General features: G+C 44.5%; 1 protein-coding gene across 4 annotated transcripts in view; it reads left to right on the top strand.

The window, feature by feature from the left end:
* LOC146198132 (anoctamin-8-like) overlaps positions 1-19019 on the top strand; it is a 58291-nt gene extending 39272 nt beyond the window's left edge. For all 4 annotated transcript variants that reach the window (XM_084593461.1, XM_084593459.1, XM_084593458.1 and 1 more), the window contains 6 exons: positions 688-815; positions 1565-1655; positions 3183-3380; positions 4376-4507; positions 8381-8491; positions 14254-19019. In XM_084593461.1, the coding sequence (XP_084449587.1) occupies positions 688-815; positions 1565-1655; positions 3183-3380; positions 4376-4507; positions 8381-8491; positions 14254-14466 (873 nt within the window). In that variant the 3' untranslated portion in view covers positions 14467-19019. The remainder of the gene's footprint in view (positions 1-687; positions 816-1564; positions 1656-3182; positions 3381-4375; positions 4508-8380; positions 8492-14253) is intronic.
* Positions 19020-19270: the final 251 nt, after the last annotated feature.

Here is a 19270-nt window from a genome sequence, read left to right as displayed (position 1 = left end):
TGCTGTCTCTAGAATTCCTAGAAATCTTGCTCCTTCGTAGGTTCAAAACGTGCTCCAGGTCACCAATTGGAAAATCACCTCCGTGTGCTAAAAAGACAAACAAAAGAGAAAATTAAACTAATGTCTTCTATCTTCAAGGCAGGTAATGCAGAATGTTTGATAATGGCACAGAAGCATTGAAATTATTGTTCACGTTCATATTTAGCGGGCTTATAAAAATGAATGGGTGCAATCAGTGGAATAATATGTGGATAACGGGCACCGTATGCAATATGACATACTGCTGTGGTGGCGGTCTGTCCTCCTTCCACTAAAATGGGCAAGTGCACACAAAACCCAAATTCCCAATTTTGATGTTTTTTTTTTAATTTTTTCTGCACATAACATAAAAAAATGGTTTTCTGGCTTTGAGCAGAGGTGTAGCCAAGGTTGTATGGAACAGTATTAATTCAGCAGAGTAAGGAAACAGGAGAGGTATGTGCGTGCTGTCTACAAATAGGCTGTGGATGTAGTCACACACAGATTATGCATGCGTGCGTTTCTCTCTCTCATATTTCTCTATCGTCAGGCCATTGTACAGCTGAGCATGTTCCATTGTAGTTAGACACCAGGATTGATGCTCAGCTGTCCCAGGTATTACTGAAACTTGAGTTGACAGCGAACATTGTCTTTTCCTCTGTGCTGTAGCAACTCGCAACACTGCTGATCACGCGGCAAGTCCTTGGCAACATTAAGGAGAGCGTCATACCGTTCCTGGTGGAGCGGCTTCACTTGGCATGCCTTGAGTTGAGCAGCAGCGACGAATCTTCAGAAAGGTTCACTTTATTTTTAACACTGTGATGTAAAAATTTTAGTAAATCATGGTACTACATTTTGAGCAGCCGAAGAATGAGAAAAGTATCTTGCCTGATGCCATCTGTATGCTTTGCATTACTGTGAAATCAAGATTTTATAAGTGCTAATACGCATACCTATTTTATATCTAGAAAGGTGTAATATTTGATGTGAACCTTTCCTGTGTTTTTCATAATGCTCTGATGACTGTGTTGAAATATGAGGAGGTAGTTGGTGACTTTTTACCTGATGACATTTTAAGCTTGGTTGTTATGAAGCTTCTTTGGAGATGGAGTAGCACTGATGTAAAAAATGTGAATTACATTCTTGTTATTTGGAGCTATGAGTAGTACCTCATTTCAGCATCATCATTGGTGGCTGAATATAGCCCACTGCAAGATAAAAGACCAGTGATGTTTGGCTGCCTCTGTCTTTTAAACCAATTGCTGTCACCTTATCTCATTAGTCTTCTAACTTCATCACTTCACTTTGTTCTCTGCCACTGTTGAAATTCCCTTCCTGCGAATTGTCGTGTTACATGCCCTGTCCAACTCTAAAATTCTCATTTTCTGTGAAAATATAAACTTGCCCGTGCCCTCTTCCTGCATATAAATAATTATTTCTTGCCACCTGATCCACATTACTGAGTCAGTGTGGAATTTGTGCTTTGGCACAGTTATAAACAGGCTAGCCATCCTGGCTGTTTGGTAATTTGGCACCTGTGTTTCAGTTCCAGCACAACACCGGAGGAAAGTCCAGCTACTTCTAGTGCATCTACGTCCAAGTTGAGCCAGGGTGAAATAGAATGTGCCATGTTTAAGGTGAGTCTAACAACAGCCAAAAGAAAGAAAAAAAACAAACTTGTAAGACACTTCAGCTCCACCTCTGAGAGTTGCAACTTGACATCATTACTGCTCCCAGTCTGCACATCCCTAACATGTTTCTGTTTGTGTACATTCACTTTGCTGCTCAGTTAATCATTAATCTCTTAAAGGGTCCCTGAAGTAGTACTTGAGGCAATATCCAAATGCAAAAAATCCACAGAGCTTTTGAGTACTGAAGTCAAATTTAAAAACTTTGCTGCGGCCTATAATTTACAAATAATTTTAAAGAAACCACTTGCAGCTAATTAAAGCGACACACCCCCGCACGCAAACCTCGTTGACGGGGCTTGCTGTGTGCGCCCATTCATTGGACACTCCCAAGTGGATGATCACTTATTTTCCTTTTTTTTTTTTTCTGTGTGCTGGCATGTGCTGAGTTGAGGGGAGCATCATTTTGAATCATAAGGTCTGTGCTAATGATTTTGCATTGCAGAGAGGACTGATGGGGGTACCTATTGCTTGTGCCTGTTTTCTAGCTTAGTAAATAGCTTTTCATGGGCTTTTTAATTTGCACTTTCATTATCTGACACATGATCATTAGCATACAGTCACAGGCTGCCACATTATGTGATACACCACCTGTCATAAATGTAAAGCCCCGCTTTAATCAAGCTGTATGAAAATGTATACGTGGCATAGTCCCAGTGGGTTCGATTCCCATCTCAGCCTCATCTAAAGGTAGCGACTTGAGTTGGCAGTTGTTTCATGTCATGTGGTCTCGTGACATCACGCAACCCAGCATTCAGTCAAGGCCAGCCCCGGGCCGTCAGTTGCCAATTGCAACCTGCCAGGGGCATGCTCATGATTTTTACTCTCACAATACTACTAGAGTTTCTGGAGAATGGGGCCTTGTTTTAAAATATCTATGAGAGCAGCATATTTAGTTCTTCAGAACACTATACCTATATGAGCTTTAAACAGTCTTTGACTTCTATTGTCACCTCACAGCAGTGGTGCAGTAATTACGGTGCTGGGATTGAATCCCTACTGGGGCGGCTGCTTTTTTATGGAAACGAAAAGCAAGGTGCCTGTGTGCTGTGCGATGTCAGTGCATGTTAAAGAACCCCTGGTGGTTGAAATTTTCAGAGCAGTCTACTACAGCGTCTTTCATAGCCTCAGTCACTTTGAAATGTTAAATCCCAAACCACTTCTATTGTCAGGGCAGCTGTAAGTATGCAGCTGTTCCTAGCTGGAGCATTTGTGCTAATGATAATTTTCATGAAGCATGGGTAATTACGGGCAGAGAAAGAATAAATGAAACAAGATATAAATGCAAACAAGTCTGATTAAATATGGTTTCCTGAAGCTTAAGCCACTGCATTGCTCTTGTAATTTGGCATATAGTGAGTGCTTTTCCCTTTTTTCATGCTTGAAAACTGGCCTAAGTTGTAGGTTGTGTTATGTTCTGAGTTTCCATGGGCAGCATTTGAGACTGTCTACCCATCCTTTTTCTGTGGTGTGCAGTATGAAGGCACCTTTGAAGATTACCTGGAGATGTTCATTCAGTTTGGCCACGTGACCCTCTTCTCCTCGGCGTTTCCCTGGGCGGCTCTGTGTGCCCTGCTGAACAACCTGGTCGAAGTGCGCAGTGATGCCTTCAAGCTCTGCTTTGTCTTCCAGCGCCCCTTTGCCCAACAGGCCAACAGTATTGGCACTTGGCAGGTGGGCTTTCTTACTCCTCTCATTTCTGCAACACATTTGTGAATCTTGGGTCAGCTGGTTAGCTAAACCTGGAACAGAACAACCTGTGTGTGTGGCAAGGCAATGTCATCTGATAGATAGGGCTTGTTTCATTGTTTATTGCCTTATGTTATACTTCATGAATGCTCATTGTATTGTTTGTCGTAACTAATTGTTTTGTGAAACCTAGGCTAGCATGGCATTATGAGGAGTAACTTGTTGTTATATTGATCAAACTTGCTGTTTCTTTTCTTACGTTGTCATTACATAACTGTTTATTTAAATGAACTTCCTGTCAGGCAAACCGTGCTCTTAATGCTCAGTTTTCTGATCAGTTTATTTGTTCAGAAGCCTTTCTTTTACTTAGCCATAGTGGCAGACTAGTCAGTGCATGCTGTTCGAAATTATTTGAATATATTATGTTATTCAAAAATATTCTATTTGATTTGAACCTATTTTTTATTACTATTTGTGTTCACTTCACAACCAAAAACTTTATTTGCATACATTTAGCAAAAATATTTGGACGACAGGTATCCTCCTATGTTACTAGGGAAAGAGCAGTTGTTGCTCAGCAGCTGTATGGTTGTATACAGGTGCTGCTTGGAATGTTGGAGGTACCCTTTTTTTTTTTTTTGCGATGTTTATTGCCTCGGGGCATAAAAGCATATGGTTTCTTAGCGCATGTTTCCTTCAGAACATCTGGGGTGCTGCTTACCTGATATATAGAGGTTTGCCTGACATAGAGTCACCATGACCTCATGGGATCTGATATTTGAGGTGCTTCTGTTGAGTTGGGCAATACGAGCAGGTTTATTTATATGGTTCTGTTGCATCTGGCTTGCAAGCGGAGCCTCGTGGTATGAGGCTCCATTTGAAAATTTTGTCACTAACCAAGTTTGGTATTATTCCATTTCAGGCGTTTTTCCTAGTTGAGCATCATCATCTGCATTCATGGTATATGTATGTTTGTGTAGGTGGCTATGGAGGCCATGGGCATGCTAGCAGTGGTCGTCAACTGTGCACTGATGGGCACCTTAGGCCAAGTACAGCGCCTCTGGCCTTCACTCACTCCCCTTGAGGTGTTGCTTGGGCTCGTGGTGCTAGAGGTGCGTGTTTTTTTTTTATCCTTTTCTGCCACTTTCCATGCCTCCATTTTTATTCTTTTATTTATTTTAATTGGGAATGTGTTCCCATAAATGCAAAGCCTCCAGGCAAGCCACTTGCAACTGTCAACATTTGTGAACTGACCTTATTGCTTTGAAATAATACTAGAGAACACTATTGTAGTTTATGATGCCTCTTGCAATGAATATAGACATTATGCTCAGTTGTTGAGGTCCATGTATGTGCTACCGCTGCAATCTTCCTTTTAGAATTTCTCTTCTGCCAATTAAGTTTTTATTTGCTTAAAGCAAAAGGCCGCCGTAGTGCCTCCTCTATGTCAGGGATCTGATCTTTCTGGGTGAAGAAACCTCATGCAGATATTGCATAACTCATTTCGTAAGGTCAGCAAGTGACTGTAGAAAACCTGCTTCTGGTACTGATCACCACTCCACTTCAGTGCTTTCTTACTGGTCAGAAAATTATTGCTGTCTTGTCTTAGAAAATTATGTTATAAAGTGTTTAGGAAATACATATGGCCTATTTTCACACATTAGTTACATATGAGATGAATGCAACTTTCTTATATGGTCAGTGCTATCCGAACCAATTTTAGGCTGCCTGCATTTTAACATAAACAAGTCATCATGGTGGATTGGTTGTGGCAGATTGTTTCATGTAAGTTTCAGACTGCTTGTAGAATTCTTGACAGGTAAACCTCATGTGACGACATCGGTTTTGCGTGTTTTCCAGGTTGGGGTTGTGGGGTCTCAGTTTTGGAAAAATGTCCACATATTTCTGTATATGTTATGTTCCTACCTGACATGATGCCGTTCACATTTTCTTCAACATGTTAACATGTTACATTGAAATGTAGACATGAAAATAGGTGAAAGAGAGTATGTTGCAGAAAGTGGATCATTGAGCACAGATTACTCGTTATTACGCATTTTGATTTGGCGCTATTTTGATGCAAACGAATTTAGCGAGATGTAGGTATGTGCATTATCCTGAGGCCACCTACATCTTCTGTTTGGATGCATGGGATTGTGTTTTACTTGTTATGGCAAACATTCTGAGAATGAGTGAAAGATTCATGAAATGCTACTCGCAATTTGCCGTTAAAACAAGTCCCTTTGAAATTATATAATAGTTATTAGCAACTGTCTGCCCACTAACTGATCACAACATTTCTGGGATAAATAAATGTAGGGAGAGAATGGAATGAGCACCTTGTCTCCACCATTATGGCCGATAATTCCAGTGACAGAAAGCAGCTGAAATGTGACTCTGGTTGGAATCATTTTGTAGCGGTAAAAACACGGACACAAAGAACACGAAACACACGGGACACCCGCTAGACTGCAACTAGTTTTTACCGTACAAATACATATATATTGTGGGTATTCACAATCCTCTTCCTCCATTTTAACACCCGCGCGTAATTAACACGGGTGATTGCGCGCGCTGGCAGAGAGGTTGGCGGAGGAGAGGGCATGCTGGCCACCCCCCGCCGCCTCCCGGGCCTGCGGCGACGCTGCCGCGGGCTTCCCTCTTTCCTGCCGGCGTAACCGGGAGACCTCCTCTCCCGTTCCATGTCGAGGAGCGCGACTGTAGCAACTCGCTCGGGGGTCTTCGGCGATTAAGCGCGCACGCGCTCGGTTCATGATTTGTGCCGAGGAGACCACCGCCGTTACCGAGAATTGCCCACACACCGTAGGCACTTACCGCAACGGGATGTGAGCGCGAAGCCGTGTCAGGCAGGAAAGAGGGAAGCCCGTGGCAGCGTCGCCGCCTGCCCGGGAGCCAGCGGGGGGGGTGTGGCCAGCATGCCCTCTCCTCCGCCAACCTCTCTGCCAGCACGTGTAATCACGCGTGTTGATTACGCGCGGGTGTTATAATGGAGGGAGGGGTTGTGAATCCCCACAATATATACAGTCGAACCCGGTTATGTATATCGAACCCGGATATATCGAATTTTGGTTATATCGAACTCACGAAATATCCCCTTGAAAATCCCATGTAAAAGTATAGGAAAGCCGCGTCATATATCGAACTCAATTTCACCGGTCGTTCGATATATCGAACTCCGCACCACGCACTGGAAAGTGTGCCTTCCCCAAAGACGACCGCATCACCCTTAGGCGTTTGCCGCATGACATTTTCAAGCCACGCGCGGAAGGAATGAGAGGGGACAGTTCGGCGACGGCTGGTCTGGGCAGCACCGCGCCCATTCCCCAAAGGCGCGCGCATCTGCAGTTGTTGTTTCCCGCACGCCAACACATGACGTTTGCAAGCCATGTGTGTGGGTGTGCCCATTCTTTTGCCGAGCTATCCCTCTCCTTAAGCACGCGCAACGCATGCGCCAAGCCAGTTCAGCCCCTTTTCAGACAGACGTGGGACGCTTTTTCCAGCGTGTGTTGCGAACCCTCTGCGTGCGGCGGCGCGGTGGCTGACGTGGCTATGGCGCCTGTGGATGTTAAGAAGCGGCAGCTTTTTTTTTTTCTTTTTGCGAGAGTCATTCTTTCTTATCGTTGTGCTGTACGCACGGCGTGGCGTAAGATATGGCGGCTGCGGACGTTAAGAAGCGGCAAGGTATTTTTTTTTTTTTTGCGGGGATGTTTATTTTATTATTATTATTATTTTTTTATCGTTTATCCTTGCATGCATGAATCAGCGAAAGCACGCAGTCAGCTGCTGGGATCATGACGCCCGCACCAAGCGCGGCGTGATAAATCGAACCAGGCTTGTGCAATCAAGCCATCACGGGCACTCTGCAAAGTTCGCTCCCCGCCACCGCAGGAGCTATCAAAAGATAAACGCGCCCTGACGTTATTGCTGCGCAGCATCTTGGCACGCTGCCAATGAGCTGTGGATGAGACGACCGAAACTGACTGACGCGCGCCATCGACATGCAAGCGAAAATGCTCGCGATTTCTGCCGCCGCGGCGACACAGAAACCTTGTTTTGAGCTGCCGCTGTGGCTCGAGCGGCGAGAGGGACGCAGTTCCAACAAGCTTGAAAATTTTCGCTCTGTCCCTGCCGCTGAGATCGTTCAGTCGCTTGCATGTGAGCGAGCTGGCCTTAACGCTTTTTTTTTTTTTTTTTTTTTAAGTTCTCGGGTGCAAAAGTGGAGGGTGGGTTCATTATGCGAGTCGGTTGATTACGCGACAAATACGGTATCGTTTTTTCGCATCGTAAGTGCCGTCACAAGCCGATTTTTGTATATCAAATTATCGATATATCGAACTATTTCGCGATCCCCTTCGAGTTCGATATATCCGGGTTCGACTGTATATATGACACAATCATTAAACACACGCAGGTGCCTCGTCAATCACACATGATCTCGCCCCCCCCCCCCCCCCCCACCCCCACCATGCGCACGCACACACACGCACACACATACACTCCCCACCCTCTTTCCTTTGTGGCATGCGATTACGAAGATAAGTAATTTCTTTTTCTGCCAATGCAAGGGAAGGGGTGCTAACACAATTTCGATGGCCAGTTTTAACGAAGTAACTCTGATGCGCAAGGTACGGACACCACCAGACCTCCACCATGATGTTGATGTCCAACAAATTCAATTAATTCTGATGCCATAGGTTCCTGTTTTTGGCAGTGTGGGCAGTTAGCTTTTTTTTTATCTTTTTTTTTTCTCTTACTAAGTTGAAAAGTTACCATGAGGGCCTCGTTTGCAAACCCTTGTGCACTAATATGGGATAAACCAGCTTATGTGTTATGGCAACTTGTTTACTGCACTTATAATATACAGGTGTAGTACTTAATTCAAAGATATCTCCTAGGTCTTTTTTTTTTTCATAGCTGGTGTTTGTTTTTTTCTCAATGAAGCAGCCTGCCCTTTGCTTTCCCAGCATGTGATCCTGTGCATCAAGTTTGCCATCGCTTACGCCATACCTGACGTTCCTGAGTGGGTGGCTACAGAGATGGCCAAGACAGAATTTCGCCGAAGGGAAGCTTCCAAGGTACTGTGCTGCTGCCTTGATGGGTTCAAAATGAAATATACAGAATTTTATGCCCAAAATGAAAAAGAAACGTTCACTGGCATGTCTACAAAGAGGAAGCAATCGAAATGTACTTTGGCATAGGAAAGTTTGTAGTGAAGTGGCAGTTATATGTGGTGAACTGGCAGTTACCTAAATAGTTGATTAAGGGGTTTCTGCATCATAAAAATTGAGGAAGAAAGTGTGTAACAGTTGCATCTTGCCTGTACTCACTTATGGGGCTGAAACATGGAGGCTGATAAAAAGGGTTCTACTTAAGCTGGGGTCAACACAGAGAGGTATAGAATGGAAAGTGTGGAGAGTAGGTCAGAGAAATAACATGCGTTCATGACATTCTAGTGGAAATCAAGGAGAAGGAAAGGGCATGGGCATGGCATTTAGTGCGAAGAAAGGATAACCGGTGGTCGCTTAGGGTAACAAACTGGATTCCAAGGGAAGAAAAGCGTAGCAGGGGGAGGCAGAAAGTTAGGGGAGTGGATGAGGTTCAGAAGTTTGCAGGCGTCAAGTGGATGCAGCTAGCACAGGACCAGGTTAATTGGAGTAATATCGGAGAGGCTTTCGCCCTGCAATTGGTATAATCTGGCTGATGGCGGTGGTGGTGATTATGATTATGATGATGGTGAACACCATGAACTCTCCTAAAATTTTGTTCATGCTGCCTTATTTCTAGGAGTATGTGAATATTTGAAATTTCGAATACGAATTGAGTATTTATGTTATTTGATTCATATTGTTATTAAAAGAACTGATATTCGTAATCTTCCAAATACTAGAAAATTATCGAATACATCGAAAGTTTTCTAATTCGCTGCACTTTGAGCTTCACCGCAATGCTTGACCACGTGGACTTTTCAGGCCCGGCCTGGGCTTTTGGGCTGGTCCGAGCCCGTGCAGTTCTCTAGTTTGTACCACCCAACCAAGCAGTAATAAACATGCATTTGACATCAAGTTTGATAGCAAGTGCTGTTAATACAGGTCATTATCAGGCACGTGTTGTATTTCAGGAACGCTCAGAAATTTAATGCCCTGTCATCATTTACTGAAAAAAAGGTCTACATCATTCATACCATCATGCATAAATTTTTACTAACATTTAATTCAAGAAAAGCCGTATTTCATTGAAAACACTTAATTGTGATTCAGATGTCTGCGAATCATTGTGGTCACAGAATTTACGGAAGAAAACACAAACGCTCAGCTCATGTAGCAATGAACACTGGCATAATAGACAATTATCCACAGTTGGCCATACTTTACTTATGAGTGGTCTTTTCATATGCAGTCAAAGGCACTTATGACAATACCAGTTAGTACAATATATCGGGTATAGCAATGGAATAATGGAGCGCATTATCTGTTAATTGCATCTGGTGTCTGAGGGCCAACCTTAACTCTTTCCCTACCGTGGGCAAAATGACCGTTTTCTGTAGGTTTCAGTAGATTTTTTTTTTCTGTAAAAACTATCATGTCTAAAATTTTATACAACACATGAAAAGAAAGATAATTAGATTTGCATTTCAGGCATACAACTTTGAATATAAAGTTGTGGGTTGTAACACACAATATAATTTCCCAGAAACCAGATTTTAGAAAAAAAATGAACAAAACTTGAAGAAATGCACTTGCAAATGAAAACAAAAATTTTAAAACTTTTTCGAGATGTACAAAATGCAGAGCATTATACTGGCCACTTGCTGTGAGAAAATAAAAGTGCCTTATTTAATAGTGTTCTTGATGCATAATAAGCAATCAACGAGGGCTGCTGCAGAACGCCATGCCGAAACAGATGTCTGGTTCCCTTCTTGGGCAGAACGCTACTCCCTGCTTTGTGGGAGGCAAGATATCGTGCCCAAGTGATGTTGACACCCTGGGAATGAGATAAATGACACCAACAACACAAACAAAACATCCGGAGCGTTACCAGACGCATGCAAAACAGGTCAACAAAGTGTGGCCGTCGATGTTCCGGGCTGGTTTCCATCGTCATCGTGGTGAGAACGGAATTCTGACAATAAGGCAGCATCTTCGGAGTCACTGCTGCTTAGGTCATCGATAAAATCGGTCGTACGATGTGCAGAATCGTGAGATTCGAAGCGCGCGTCTGTGATGTGAATGCCGTCATTCTCGCATGTGACTCCGACGCTGCTGTGTGTTCGGAGCACAAAATAGCCAAGTTCAAAAATAGCCACCTCGCGGGAAAAATGTAAACAGCAATAAAATCTAAGCTTCAGTTACTCGACTACACGTTAGATGGCGTATCGTGTCGATGAGCGGAAAGTGGCGCTGTGCATCCAGCAAGACGTGGCTCGCTGGGCAATAGAGAGATACTCTTGGTAGGAGATTTTAATGGCCACATCCAATCTCTCGATGGCTACCAAGACCACAATGGAGCGCTATTACTGGAGATGGCAGAAGTACTCTCCCTGGACGTGGCGAATCCTGGCTGACTGTAATGGGGACTTCACGTGATGTGCGCGTAACAGCAGTTCCAGCATTGACTATGCGGTCATTTCGAAGAAGCTGGTGATCCACCTGACTGGTGTCCACATGGACGAGGCAGGGGAATTCAGTATGGGCAGTGACCACAATTGCCTCAAGCTGACCTTCGCGGCGTCTAACTACCGCAAATGCAATACGGTGCCACACCAAAACTGGCGACGCGGTACCTGCCGGAGAAGGCCTACGAGTTGGTCGCGCAGCAGTTTGAGGCCCGCACCATACACCAGACAGCACCGCTTTTGTACGAGGCATACATTGAAGAGCTTCACCGCATCATGAGTGCGCACGAGCTATTGGCCAGTCGCTTGCCAGCGCATCGACGGAAGAGATGGTGGGATGATGAGGTGTGGATGGCACTCGAGGCGCAGAGAACTTCCAACTGCCTCCACCGAAGGGCGGTGAAGTGCCTTTCCCCCGATGCTTCCCAGGCAGCCTGGGATGGATACATCAGACAAAAAAGAATGCAACAGCTTGTGCAGACCAAAATGATGGCTAGCGACAGCCAACTTCTCCAGACACTGATCAAGGCTGGAAGAAATGGGCCAAGAAAGTTTGTCATACGTGGCTGCGCTGAACCGCAAGCCCCCAGTGCAAAAGTTGGGTGACGAGAGTACGGGCGAGGAGAGGAGGTCCTGGATGTGGCAGGACACGTCACAAAACATGTTAAGAAAATCTACGACCCCGACTTCTCTCCACCTGTCAGCCCCACGATGCCACTTCACCACTTGTACGCATCCACTCAAGATGACTGTAAATGGGAGGTAACGAAGAAAGCCGTTGACCAGGCATGTCCGCTCATACAGCCCAAGGACTGGACAACATCCCGGCAGGCTTGGTAAAGGCTTAGGCGACAGGGCACAGGAACACCTCGCAGCAATCTTCACCAACATCTTACTGGGCGACCTGATCCCAGCGGACTGGTTGCGCAGCCGTGTGTGCTTAATGGCGGTCATCTCCGCGACTCACGGTGACCAGCGTCCTATACAGGCTGTTCGCACAAGTTCCGAAGCGGTGGCTCAGTGGGTGGGTGGAGACGAAGGGCCTCCTCACGGAGCTGCAGAACAGCTTCCGGGAGAACAGGCGCCTAGAGGACTACCTCTTCACGCAGCAGTGTATAAAGCTAGCGAGGAAAGAGGGCCGGAGCCTGGTTGATTGCCTTTTGGATGTCACGAGGGCCAATGACAGTGTACCGCACGATCTACTGTTCAGCCGACTGGTCTATATCGACATGCCACCTACGTGGACTGGTGTGCTGAGCAGGCTATACAGCGGCAACACAGGGATAGCCCATTTTGGGGATGCTCGCTCGGATGCTCGCTCCGAGCTTGTAGCAGTCCGGAAAGGCTTGAAGCAAGGGCGCCTACTATCACCGCTGCTGTATATGCTGTATTCAGCCGACCTTGAGACTACCCTCGTTGAATCGGGCCTAGGCTTCCCCTTGGGTCTGTACTTAGACAGGTGTCCACAAGCCTGGACGCTGCCGAGCTGGTGTTTGCAGACGATTTGGTTCTCCTCGCGGAGGACTTCGACCAGCTACAGCAGCTCATAGCGATCTCCGCTGCACACCTGGCCATGCTGCGCCTCTCTTTCAACACGAAGAAGTCGGCCGTGCTCTCCTTCGCGGAGCCAGTGAGTGGTGCCCTGAAGGTTACATTACCGGGTGGAGAAGAAATTCCACAAGCGGGGGAATCCCGCTATCTCGGGGTTACAATTAGTGTTTCGGGAAGATTGTATAACCGGCATGAGGTGAAACTGCGACGTGCAGCACAGACGGCTAGCTGCATACTGAAAAAACGCTGTCTATGTGGCTTCAATAGATATGTGATGTTGTGCAAACTTTGGAAAGGCTGTCCATGTGCCGAGTCTTACACTTGCAAATGCCATTGTATGCGTGTCTGAGTGCCCCCACCCGTGCCTGGCTGGAGCGGGGACAGCGTGAAGTGGGCCGCATAGCCCTGGGCTGCCATGGACGTGTGGCGATAGAGGCTATCCAAGGAGATGGGGCATGGTCGACCTTCCATGCCAGGAGGCCAAAAGCAAGGTATCCTTCGAGGCCCGCCTGCCCCGCTTAGACCAGTCCAGATGGCTCGCCGCATGTACAGGTACCTATACCTTAGGGGCGTCAGAACACAATGGACGGCACGCGTGCACACATTGCGACGCAAGTTAGGCTATTCCAGTGTTCTGAGGGGTGGCCTACGGAGCCCACCTCAATACGAGCCGAGCAGGTGAACGTTAGCAAGACAGAGAGCGAACAGTGGAGGACGGCGATGGACAGTAAGTCAACTGTGCCAATGTATAGTGCCCACAAGTTGGCTATATTGAAGAAGGCGATATATGACAACACCAAGGGAAGTGCCTTCCTGTTCGAAGCACGTGCCGGAGCTCTAAGAACGCTAGTGTACCGCCGCAGTACAAGCTGCAATGTGCCGTAGCTGCGGAATCGAGACAGAAACCACCAAACATCTTGCGCTCCACTGCATCAGTCTCTCCCCGCAACACATAGAGGGCGCCACGCTGCCACGGGCGCTTGGGTTTACAACAGAGGGCCAGCCGGACTTTGCTGCATTGGCCATCACTAAAGCTTGGCTACAGAAGCGGTGGCAAATGACCGCAGCTAAATCACAACTTGCACCTGGTGACAACAGCGACTCACCACATGAGAATGTGAACTAGCGTGAGGATGTGCAACCTGCTCCACACTGTAATTGTGCAGACATCTGTTATTTTTAATTTTTTTTTAAAAGTTTTTTCTCGTCTTTATTTTTCTTCTTGACCTATATCTAGGCTAGGACTCATTCGTTGTGACCAGTCAATACGAAGGGGATAGCCCCATCACCATCATCACCATCGACGCGGAAAGGTTTCAAATTTGCTCACAAAGTCATCGTTAGCAGGCCGGAGTGCGGCCACCGGTGTTCTGGGCTGGTTTCCATTGTCAGCGGGGTCGGAACTGAATGCTTACAATAATTGGCAGCATCTTCAGAGTTGCTTTTGCTTGGGTCATCGATAAAATGGATCTTAGATAGTACGTAGTCGTCAGATTTGCAACGTTTCGAAGCGCATTGTCGACGCGGATGCCACCATCCTCGCATGCGACTGAGACTCTGCCGCGTGTTCGGAGCGTGCTCAAACATCATGCTTCATGCTTCATATTAGGCGTGAAGAGTTTGTGTTCACTCTGCATAACTTGAAAGAGGTTTGCCCATGCATGTTTCTGCCAGGATGCCAAGCTTACCACCGCAACCAGGGGCACTTGCACATCTGAGGATTTTCTTAGCCCTGAGCACCGCTGCCTGTGGGATCCGTTGAGCAACAGTGAACTGGACCCAGCCAGCCAGCCTGGCACCCTGCCTGGCTGGGTGGGACGCCTTCTGCGGATGCCCGTTGCCAAGCCAAGACAGAGGCGGCGCACCATGCCCTCATCCCAGCAGTAACAGTGCCCATTCAGTGCCTTGGTTTGACACCGTATTACATATATTTCTACTCTAGCAAACATTTGCTTTCGTGTCATTGATGGTACTTGTTGCTAAACTTCACGTCTGTAGTTGTCACCTTGCTCACTTCAAGTTGCTACAACATCCAGGGCAAAAATGCATGTCTGCACCAGTTAGTGTAGTGCAAGGGACTAGTGTACTGGAGTTTGTCACCCTGTACATCTGTGTAGTGTAGTTGGGCAGTTGCTACACTCTTTTGTTGCATAGCTATAGGTTGTCGTTTCGGTACTTGCCAGTGTGAACAGTATTTCAGTGGTGTTGAAATATTGAAATGCATGCACTCATTTTGAGGGAACATTTAATTTGAGTTCAGGTGTTCGATGGTAATCTGAACGGTGAGGCTTATGGCGTGAAACTCCAGTATGTCGCACTTCCCTGTCCTTGTAGTGCAAGATTAGTTAGTGCTGTGTACCTTTCGGAAATTTTAACTTAGACCTCACCCTCAGTGCTATTATTACATGATGGGCATGACTGTAATTGTAGGTTCGGTGACACTTGGTTTTACATATAGTAATTTCATTGTATCTCTTGCAGTGTCTTGTGGCATCGAGTTGCTGCAGCCATTACTGGCTATTGCTCAGTACACTGTGTCACTCTGCAGGCCGCCATCAGATCTCATGAGGAATGTTTTAACCTCTGTGCCTTGCCTTGCTCTATTGCCAGGCTGGCTTCCTTTCCTTAAGGATGGCATGATTAGTCATGCTTGTTAGCTGTGTTTTCATTTAGGTATAATTGCAATCTTCAGAAACTGCACTATGTTAATCTCGTTGCACAAAGTATGTTGTAGTGGGGATAGCTTGAATGTTTATTGACTGTGATAAAGACAGGGAGATCAGCTTTCAGTTCAGATAAAAGGCCGAAATACCTTTATCATGCAGTTCACTGTAATGCTGTCTTGAGTATAAATCTGTGACATGGCATCTTTTCTGTAACAGTTCCAAGACTATCTCTAGTTACTCTGACAACGAAGCAAGCTCTCACCTTTGAATGCAAGGGCATGTCACCTTTGTGCAAGCTTGAAGACTACAGATTACTGATGTGCTTGAATGGAGCTAGATCATGACATGGCATTCTGTCAGTTGCTTCAAACCCAGTGGTGCATACAGTGGCGAGAGCTTTAATGCTCTTGAGGTAAAGATGCAAAGAAGTTAACTGACTGAAGTGTCATGACAGACTGTGTAAGCAAGGCTGCTCGGTCGTCTTAGCGATTTATAGTGACTGAAAACATTAAAGGTTAGTTAAATACACAATCAGACTGGGCAACACGGGCACTGCCACCTGTGGAATTTATAGATTTATGAATACAGTGGAAAAACTAAAACATATTATCAAAAAGTCGTATCATCCAAAACGGGCCCCAAAAGGTCGCGAATGAAACACACTTGCACTATACCTACTTTTATTGCAGAACTTTGAAATAATCTATTACTTTGCACTGGGCAGATTGTTTCTCATGCCTGTTTTTCATGCCCAGAAGCAAGCTTCATCGTTTAGCTCCACTCCAACGACAAAGGCACGAAGAGCATCTAAATCTTGGCGCTCTGCCAACTTTAAGGAGAGCATCACACCCCCCCCATCTACCTCGCTACGAAAATTCAAAAAGAAAAAGTTAATTTTCTCACTGACAGAAGTGTGGGAGGGTTCATTATGCCAGCAAGCACTAGTACTAAAACATTGGCCACGAGAATGTTACCATTACTGTGACTCCTCTTTCCTGCTAGCATTTTTTCAGCTGCCCCTTTGGAGTGCAGTTGAAAACTGCGCATGTTTTTCATATATTTTTACAATTGCATTGTTTAAGTCCATGTGAAAATATGATCATATTAGTTGTACGAAAATACAATCTCTAAAGGGTGTCAGCCAGGAAAGGAAACAAAAATCATATCAAGCCGAAAAACGTATCAGTTGAGATCGTATCAACGAGATTTTACTGTAATGTTAATTTTGACGGCAGGAACAAAGCATAAAGATAATAAAGCATGTGCATAGTGGGAATCACATTTTATTGACCTGTCTTTAACTGCTCTCTTAATTGACATTATTAATAAGACCACTCACATTTTTATTCTTACCTAGCACAGACTTTCCAGTCTTGTTTTATCATTAAGCAAGAGCCACTTTTTTGGATAATGTTTATACTTATATGCTTCTTAGTCAACAACTGCACTGTCGAGTCGCATCTTATCGTTTGTTCATCTTTGCAGTCTGTTAACAACGAGCCTGACAGTATGCATATTGTAGAGACTAAGAGTCTTGCAGTGTTTTTGCAAGTGTGAGTATTTAGTATTTCAACAACATTTTTTGATCAAAAAAAGGCTTGAACGTGCTGCCAGAATCTTGTAGTTTGTCATTTAGACTGAAATCGAAGAAGGCTTAGCAAATGTAGAAGATGCCGTGCAAATCAAGGCACCGAGAATAGGCAGCTGATGAGCTGCAGTCTATTGCTCTTAATGGTTTTTTGCATATTGACCCTTCAGCTAGCTGAAGAAAAATACCAGGTTTGATAGTATGCACACATTTTATGGTTTGCGGTCATATCAATGACCACGTGCTCAAAAATTGACTCAGACATCCTGTGGTATAGACTTATTGTGACGTACTCTTTCTTGCAACAGTTTGAATAGGTAAAATTGCTGCAGTTTTTCTTGAGAGCTTATCACTTTTGTGTACTGACGTCAACCTTGATCTGCTCTTTGTTGATGCCATAAAAATGTGCGCATAACACTAAGCGCTTCAGGACAGTGCTGAAGCTGGTAAGTGCATATCTTTAATGCAGGGAAGCCATCGGGAAAGTGTGTATTTTCTCTCTGAACTGTTGCAGTGCCAGAAAAGCCATATCACTTATGCCTTTGCCTTGTGCCATATTCAAATGCTTACACTCACAATCTATTGTGTGCATCATTTTTGTGTGCTTAAAGACAGGGTTGACTTTGTGCAGGGTGGCTTAGTTAGCCTTCAGCATGATGCATCTGAGATAGTGCCACGGAAGTCTTGTGCTAATTTTTAAGTGCAGCTGGTGGCTCGAAGAGATGGCAGTGTGTCCTGTTTATATAAATAATCACAGGTGCCTGCACTACCCTCTAGTCATGTGCATAAATATTATCAATTTATGTGCATTTTTGTGAACAAGGTTGTTTTTTTTTTTTTTTATGATTGAAGTCCTCACTGTGATTTTTTTTTCTCGCTTGAATTTTGCTCTAGGCTAGAAAACGCTTGAAATTCACTGTGAATCTGAATAATAGTTAACTGTGTATTGCAGTGTTATTTGATGATGTGTCTTGCTTGAATTTGGTAGAAAGTATAATTTATTGTTTTTCTATATAATACCTGACAAATCGCAAGCTAGAGGTCTCCATTGGATCACTTGAGGTAGTAGTAGCCAGTGTATGTGCGCATGTTCTTGTTAAAATATGTCTTTTCAAATCAGTATTAACCAGCATTTTGATGAATTCCATGCTAATATTCTCAAGCTTCCATATTACCATGAGAGAAAGGAAAAACACAATAATTGTGTTCACTTGCTTTTATTGTTTCTGTTGCTCAATTTCTTGCAGTGAACATCCTTATGACGAATCGTTCAGGCTTAATTAGGATTGCTCATTTTCGCAACTGCCACAAAGAGGCTGAAGATGAACATAGTCATATTCAGCTGACGACTTCCAGATTCTAGACATCTTAGTTTTGTTCAGAATTTTAGTTCCGATCCAAATGGCTAAGATGACAAATGAATGCAGTGTCATCACTTTTTGCTCAATTTTGTAGTGAAACATAGCAGCAGTGAAAGGCCATTAACAACACCACTTTGAGGAAGTCGCACAACTCCTTTATCAGAAGAATCTCTCTTTGGAGCTTGGCTGTTTGATTGTGACCCTACCGGCCACTGCGGTGTATGCGTGTGACTGAATGATAACTTCCTTTTTCTGATTTGTTTGAGACTGACTGGTTGAAGTCTGCACTATACATGCATTCCTTGTTTTGAACACATGACATGGCCCATTTACTGCCATGCTATTGTCATCCCTCCTGTTCACCTAGAGCACAATCAGCCTCACTTATACACCCTACAGCTTTATCTGTCTGTCAAATATAGATATTCAGACTGGATTGTTTGCAGTCTTTCTAAGAGTTAGGCTAATGTTGCTTGCTACATGTTGTATTGTGAGACTACATGCTATTTCATTTCGTGCTTTCCCTTCTAACTACACCTTTCACTATACAGCTTTTGCTGTTCTGTAGGAACTGTTTATAGATAGCTTTATCTTGAGTGCTCACAGCCAAATTGAGTGCTCACAACCAAATATATAAGAACAAAACAGTGGTTTTTCGTTGACTACTGCTGAGCTAGCCTGCATGAAAAAAAAGAACAGTTAAATGTGGCTACTAATGGAAGCGCAGTTTTGATTTAGGCTTGAGTTCTACAAAGTATTTTTGAAAGCAGAAAAATTTTGCAACTTAAAGGTGTGACTGCAACAGCTTCAAAACCACCTTACAGTAGGAGGGGGGGGGGGGGGGGGGGAAGAAAGAAAAAAAGAAAGACTTTAAAATGACAATTGCGTTAAATGTAACATTTTTGTGCATTAAAAACTAAATTAGAACCAACAGTTTTCACAGTATATTTTTATACATAAGGGTTTCTCAAAGAGTCTCTAACCAGCATATTGATTAAGTACACAGTGGGATTTGAAACAACTGATTTTAACTGGTATAAATGGTCTAACTTGTATATTTAAAAACTTTCCACCAG

This window comes from Amblyomma maculatum, chromosome 2 (genome assembly GCF_055883805.1).
Source record: "Amblyomma maculatum isolate TAMU_Amacu chromosome 2, ASM5588380v1, whole genome shotgun sequence".
Classification (NCBI taxonomy): Eukaryota; Metazoa; Arthropoda; class Arachnida; order Ixodida; family Ixodidae; genus Amblyomma; species Amblyomma maculatum.
The sequence above is the reverse complement of the archived record's forward strand: the minus strand, read 5'-3'. Positions and strand labels throughout refer to the sequence as shown.